Raw genomic sequence first — 7,535 nt, 5'->3', positions numbered from 1 at the left:
GTCTGTGAATGGAATTATGGAGGAGTGTAGAGTCACAATCATATGAGTATTCAATGTCTTAAATTATTTTTTAAATCCCCGTGATCAAAGGCTGAATTTTATTGTTGGAAGGCTCAGATTTCGAGGAGATTTTGGCTGCAGAATAGGAGCTTCCATATAAATTCCCAGTGCTCCACCAACTCCTTGATTTACGGTTCCAACAAGTCCCCTGCCCCACAGTTTTTAGTCTTTTCTATTTTTATTTTATTGTTTTCCTCCAAATACCCCTTTCAATTTCGAGTGTCGACTCTTTGGCCATGGGTAGTTATGTCAATTTATTTGATATTAGAAGATTTAGGGGAAAAGAATAAACAAGCGTAAAATGAGAAAATTAAAAGAGACGGGAATAGGACCGGAAGAGTGGAAAAGAGCGAAGCTTGAAGGTTTAGTGTTTCTCTTTGGGGTTTTGGCTCCAAATTAATGGATATAAACCCTAAAAGAGAATGCAATCTCCACGTACCTGTCCCTGTCTGCATTTGAAACTTCCCTTTTTTTTTTCAACGGGTCGTCTCCATTTTGAGGCGAAAGGCCCTGTGTTTTCGTGCCAGTTCTTGGTCTTCCAAATTGTTCATAGTCTCATGTTGGGGGGGTGCGTGTGATCACTCTTTCTTAGCTTTTTCTGGATCTGGGTCTGGTTTGTTGTAGTCTCTTTTGGTTTGAAGTGAAATGTTGTTGTGAGGTGCAGTGGGATCTGTTCATTTGCTTGTGGGCATGGAAGGTGATCAGTCAAAGCTGTGGGTTGTACTGATTTTGTGCATCTTCAGAGTGGCTCATTGTGCTACAGACCCCAGTGACGTGAAAATTCTGAATGATTTCAGAAAAGGGTTGGAGAATCCGGAGCTCCTCAAATGGCCTGACGATGGGGATGACCCCTGTGGCCCTCCTTTGTGGCCTCATGTCTTTTGTAGTGGTGACAGAGTTACACAGATTCAGGTTGAGGGATTGGGATTAAAGGGACCTCTCCCTCAGAACTTCAACCAGCTTTCAATGCTCTACAATTTGGGGCTTCAGAGGAACCATTTCAATGGCAAATTGCCTTCTTTTCGCGGATTGTCTGAATTGCAATTCGCCTTCTTGGATTACAACGAATTCGACACCATCCCCGCTGATTTCTTCGATGGCCTTACGAGTATTCGGATCCTTGCTCTGAATGACAATCCGTTCAATGCGACTACTGGGTGGTCTATTCCTGATGAGTTGCAGAAATCAGTTCAATTGACAACTCTTTCTTTAGGCCATTGTAATTTGGTTGGACCCCTGCCGGAATTTCTAGGGACGTTACCATCGCTCACAACGCTGAAACTGCCATATAACAGGTTGTCAGGGGAGATTCCGGCGAGTTTTGGGCAATCACTGATGCAGATTCTGTGGTTGAATGATCAGGATGGAGGTGGGATGAGCGGACCAATGGACGTAATTGGATCTATGGTCTCCTTGACACAGCTATGGCTCCACGGAAACCAGTTCACGGGCACTATTCCGGAGAGCATTGGTGATCTAACTTCTTTGAGAGACCTCAATCTCAACGGAAATAAACTTGTTGGCCTGGTTCCTGAGAGCTTGGCCAATATGGAACTACAGAAATTGGACTTAAACAATAATCATCTGATGGGTCCTATACCAAAGTTCACATCTGGTAACGTTTCTTATGCTTCCAATTCATTTTGCCAGTCTGAGCCTGGGCTTCAATGCAGCCCAGAAGTTAACGCACTTTTAGATTTTCTTGCTGCTGTGAATTACCCATTAGGTCTCGCTTCTGAATGGTCTGGTAATGATCCATGCGAACAGCCATGGTTGGGGTTGGGCTGCAACCCCAATTCTAAGGTTTCTATCGTGAATCTGCCAAACTTTAGGCTTAATGGTACTCTCAGTCCTTCAATTGGGAACTTAGATTCACTAGTAGAAATTAGACTTGGGGGAAACAATTTAACTGGCACCATCCCAATGAATTTAACTAAATTGACGTCTTTGAAAAAGCTGGATGTCAGTGGCAACAATTTTGAGCCTCCAGTACCCAGATTTCAGGAGAGCGTGAAGGTGATTACCAATGGAAATCCTCGTTTGGCTGGTAACCAAACCGAGCCATCCCCTCCTCCAGGTAGCCCACCATCCCCCCCTCCAGGTAGCCCACCATCCCCTTTTAGTTCACCGCCACCGGCATTGAACCATCCACCTGCCCCTCCGGCGGGGTTGAATCATAGCCAGCCTAGTCCTGCTGGGGGGCAAGCAGAACCCAAAAGCACTTCCAAAAGATTAAAAACAGTTATAATTGTGGCTGCAATTTCAGCTTTTGCAATTCTGGCTATGTTGGTGATTCTTCTAACTTTATACTGCCGTAAGAAGAGGAAGGACCAACTAGAGGCTCCCAGTTCCATTGTTATTCACCCCAGAGACCCATTTGATCCAGACAACATGGTTAAGATTGCAGTCTCAAGTAACACCACTGGAAGCTTGTTCACTCAAACAGGATCTAGTATTGAGAGCAGAGATAGCAGTGGAGTGCATAATTCACATAAGATTGAATCTGGAAACCTGATAATATCTGTTCAGGTTCTCCGCAAGGTGACAGACAATTTTGCACCAGAAAATGAGCTTGGTCGTGGTGGTTTTGGGGCTGTTTATAAGGGGGAGCTGCAAGATGGTACAAAAATAGCAGTTAAGAGAATGGAAGCTGGGGTGGTTAGCAACACAGCATTGGATGAATTTCAGGCTGAAATTGCTGTTCTTTCCAAGGTCCGACACCGACATTTGGTATCTCTGTTGGGGCACTCTATTGAAGGCAATGAGAGGCTTCTGGTTTATGAGTATATGTCTCATGGAGCTCTAAGCAGGCATCTTTTCCACTGGAAGAACCTAAAACTGGAGCCTCTATCTTGGAAGATGAGGCTCAGTATTGCTTTAGATGTGGCTAGAGGGATGGAATATCTTCATGGTCTGGCCCGTGAGAGCTTCATTCATAGAGATCTGAAATCTTCAAATATTCTTCTAGGGGATGATTTCAGGGCAAAAGTTGCAGATTTTGGTTTGGTGAAGCTTGCTCCAGACAGAGGGAAGTCTGTTGCAACCAGACTGGCTGGAACCTTTGGATACCTTGCACCTGAATATGCTGGTAAGTCATCTTTCAGAATCCTCTGCCAATCTATTATTCTTGGTTTGGATAGAAATAGTGCCATGAAGTTGTTTGCATATTAATAACACTAAATTCTTTAATTCATAACTATTCTAATTAACAAATCTCAGGTTTTGCAAACTAGCCCATATCTTTTTCTTATCATAAAAACATTGAAACACATTTTAGAAAAATATGCAAACACCTAATTTTTTTCTTCTTTACTTTCAAAATTTTTAATAACTAACCATTTGAGTGCCTAGGCGATTGCAACCAACATTACATACTTGATTTAACCAAACAACATTCATGTTCAGTGCACATACTGGTTAAAGAGGAAAATGATTTCCAGACAAATATGTTATTTTTTAAGTGTTAGCAGTTGTGATAGATTAAGTCTTTTTTAAAATCAAGTACCAAGGTGTTTGGCAACCTGTGACACATATTTCTTTTCAAATGTTTGATGGTGCCCAGCTGAGAACTTGCAGGTCGAGAACACTTTTAATTGAAGAAGTAAGGCACTTTTACACAAACACATGCAGTTGAAGAGTACATTTAAGACATTGTACCAAAAATGTGATTCAGGATTAAAAGTTTGGAAATGATCGCTGTATATGAATTACTTAGAGTTGTATTAGTGTCACCTTGCGTATATTGCAATTTGGTCTACACCACTGATTAGTACTCAGGATGCCCACCAAAAAAATTCCAATGACCACGCAATGAGGGGCATCTTTGGGTGTGGATCTTCTTGAACTCTCACTTTTTTTCCTTGCACCATTCCATCCAAATCTACCATCAATTCAGGTCCTTAAAATATTCTACTAATAATTCAGTTTTCTTTCGATTTCAATGACGATTTAGTGTTAATTCATATTTCTTTGGATTTCAGTGATGGGAAAAATTACAACAAAAGCTGATGTCTTCAGCTATGGAGTGGTGTTGATGGAACTTTTGACTGGATTAGCGGCACTTGATGAGGGGCGTTCTGAGGAATGCCGATACTTGGCCGAGTGGTTTTGGCGAATCAAATCAAGCAAAGAGAAACTCATGGCTGCTGTTGATCCTGCTATTGGTGCTACAGAAGAAACTTTTGAGAGCATCTCCATAGTAGCTGAACTGGCTGGACACTGCACAGCAAGAGAGCCAAGCCATCGTCCTGATATGGGGCATGCAGTAAATGTACTGTCCCCACTGGTTGAGAAGTGGAAGCCGTTTGACAATGAAACAGAGAGTTATTCTGGCATCGATTACAGTCTACCACTTCCCCAGATGTTAAAGGGCTGGCAGGAAGCAGAAACCAAAGATTTCAGCCATACTAGCCTGGAGGACAGCAAAGGCAGTATTCCAGCAAGGCCTGCTGGATTTGCAGAGTCATTCACTTCTTCTGATGGGCGATGAGTAGAGGTAGTCTCATGGGATCGACTGTTCTTGTCTTCGTCTGTTTCAAATAAATTGCATGTTTAGTATTTAGTTGGTGCCAATGTTCTGCTTTTCTTTGTCCTCCTAGGATGCAGTGTCGAGTGTTTTATACAATTTATTGTGTACAGTGAATACAAGTTAAGAGAATTGAAGGATTCCAGATATCTCATTGTTATTTTGGATTTGTTCCTTGGCTTGTGAGGATTTTCAGGATGCCAATTATAAATTTTGTTTTGCCTTGATCTTCTCTTCCTGTCAATTGATTTCTTACTCTTAGGAATTGATTGTTCCAAATCTTTAGATTTCTCTTAAAAACATAAATGGTTAATACTAACTATGAATTCATGTTGAGAAGAACCTTACTTTCCAAGGGAGATTTTTATGTTACTGCACACTTCCTGATTTTTAAGATTCTGCATCTATCATTGCATTATATGTACATATAAAAAAGGGGCATATGAAGATAATTTTCCCTCAAAATTTTCCCTGGTTTTATCAAATAACAATTAAACACTAATGTTTCTTTGCTAATAAGTAATTTCTTAGTTTGTTAACTTCTCTGCAATTATGCTTTATGCTCATAGGTTTAGGATCAAGCCCAACCTAAGCTATGGTCTCCCTGCACACTTGAGACCATTCTCGATGAGCCGCAGCCTCAGCATCAAAGAGGTTCTCACTCCCTTCCAATGAAGTTCAGCTTGATAAAAGATAGACCAACAATGACCCAAGGGTCACCCATAACTTAAAGATATCTTGCTGGCTAACAGCCCTTCATCCACAGCATTCACCACCAAAGGTTCAGTAAGAACAGTTCCAGAGTTTACATTGCTCCCACGATCGAAAATTTTGTCATTTCTGTTTGGCCAGAATTACTATAATAAGCTGACAAATTTTCCTAAACTTTCAAAACATGATTTCTTTCTTATGAACTCAAACCATATGATAATGTCCCTGATATTAAGAAAAAAATCGTACTCCAAATGTAAACAGGAGAAACAGCAGCTACTCATTGATGGAAACAGGAGAAATTTAAAAAAAATTGAACAAGTTCACAGGTATGATGTGAATTGATAAAGGTAAGAGATAGTTGCCAAAAGTCGTGAATGTGGGTGTGAGTGGAGGCTACTGACTTTAGTGAGTATTGATGGGGCAACGGCCAAGTGCATTTCAAAATACAAAACACCAAAACCTAAGATAATGTTTACCATGACTTTCTCCGTGATAATGGGACAACAGAGACAACTTTCTTTTCTTTTCTTTTCTTTTGTAATACTAGATTAATCCTTTCAAGATAGTGCAAAAAAAAAAAAAAAAAGAAAAAAAAAAGAAGAAAAATTGCAATCATTACAAAATTTGTGATGATTTGAAAAGTTTCTGCATATCGAGGAGATATTATTATTATTTATTTGAATTTGTAACTCTTATAATTAAGAATAAAAGTTTTTTAATACTTAGAGTCCATTTTTTTATTTTTAAAATTAGAAATTCTATGTAAAATAAAATATTTAATTTAAAAAGGATAAATTTATCTTATATCTTTTTAAATGTTAAAATTTAAAGCCTTTAATATTTTAATTTTTCTAAACATCTTTTAAAATCATTATTTTTTAATATATGCAGATAAGGGTTTTTATATCTCGTATCAAAATTACCAATATTTTTTTATTTAAATAAAAGAAAAATAAAATATATTTAAATGCATATTTAATTTTCAATTTTATCAAACAACACCCAACCTATTTTTTTTTTCTAATTTAAATATTTGAGATTTTTATTTTGGCTTATTACCTTAAGATTTTAACTATAAGTTGAAATATTAAATTATTTTAATAATATGCTTGATATCCTTAATAATTTATATTTAATCAGTTGTTAATTGTTACAATCTTACTTTATATATATTACTTTATATCCCATTATAGAAAAATTAAATGAAATATATAAACTAATAATCCCTATAAATTAGGACAATCTTATAAATGATGGATTATTCTTTCTAATCTAATTTATAGCTTTATGCACAATTACATAAATATATACAAGAAACCCCTAATAGAAAAATTCATATTCTAAGACTCCCCTCAAGCTAGTGAATAGATATCATTCATTCATAGATTGCCTATAATTGCTTGATTGCTTGAAATATTGTTGTTGTCAAATCATTAGGCAAAACATCTACAAGTTGTCTTTCTAACAATGCAAATAAAGTACAAATCAACCCACTTTCTTAGTTTTCCTTTATAAAGTGTCTATTAACCTCAATGAGAAAACCGAAGTCTAGTATGATAGCACCTAGAATGGGTGAATGGGAGAAATTAAAAAATTATAATAAAAAAATATAATTTTATACCCATTTTTTTAACCTACGAGATCATAGGGATAATTAAAATATCCAAGCAATCATAAAATTAAAGATAAAGCAAAGATAAAGAGATATACAATGGACATAATATTTTTACATAAAAAAACCCTCATATTAACTATGAAGATAAAAAACCACGAGGTCTAAGACAACCAATCTAAAACCGCTATATGAGATCATATTACATAGATTTACCTTACTGCTTTAACCTAAAGACTTATTCTTTAGTACCTACAACTTGATCCACATTCACGATGCACCAACCTCCAATTGCTCCAATGAGTACGCTTCAACTTCGCTAGAGGGATACAGGTCTTTAAACTCAGATTCATGAATGAATCCTTCAAATAAGATATTGAGAATGATGTGGCTCATTAGACTTTCTCTCAAGATACCCTTTTGAAATCTCTCAAATCTTTTACCCTAGAAGGGTTATAATGAGGTATTTATAGGAAAATGTGACGAAGAGATTCGGTATCATAAGGTTTCCAAATAGAATTTGAGTGAAATTCTAAAAAATATTCTCTCGAAACTCGGTAGAATGGTCATGAGCGCTCGAGCACACTTAACCACTGTTTGAGCACCTTGGACGCTTGAGCAGTC

General features: G+C 37.5%; 1 protein-coding gene across 1 annotated transcript; it reads left to right on the top strand.

Annotated features, from left to right (window-relative positions):
• The first annotated feature begins 377 nt into the window (after positions 1 to 377).
• LOC117916785 (receptor protein kinase TMK1-like) lies at positions 378 to 4,814 on the top strand. Its single transcript, XM_034832957.1, has 2 exons — positions 378 to 3,148; positions 4,041 to 4,814. Exons 1-2 carry the CDS (start codon positions 751 to 753, stop codon positions 4,547 to 4,549), a joined length of 2,907 nt encoding a protein of 968 aa, XP_034688848.1. The 5' UTR covers positions 378 to 750; the 3' UTR covers positions 4,550 to 4,814.
• Positions 4,815 to 7,535: the final 2,721 nt, after the last annotated feature.

This window comes from Vitis riparia, chromosome 6 (assembly GCF_004353265.1).
Source record: "Vitis riparia cultivar Riparia Gloire de Montpellier isolate 1030 chromosome 6, EGFV_Vit.rip_1.0, whole genome shotgun sequence".
NCBI lineage: Eukaryota > Viridiplantae > Streptophyta > Magnoliopsida > Vitales > Vitaceae > Vitis > Vitis riparia.
Note: the sequence above shows the minus strand (reverse complement) of the source record. Positions and strands in the feature narration are given on the sequence as shown.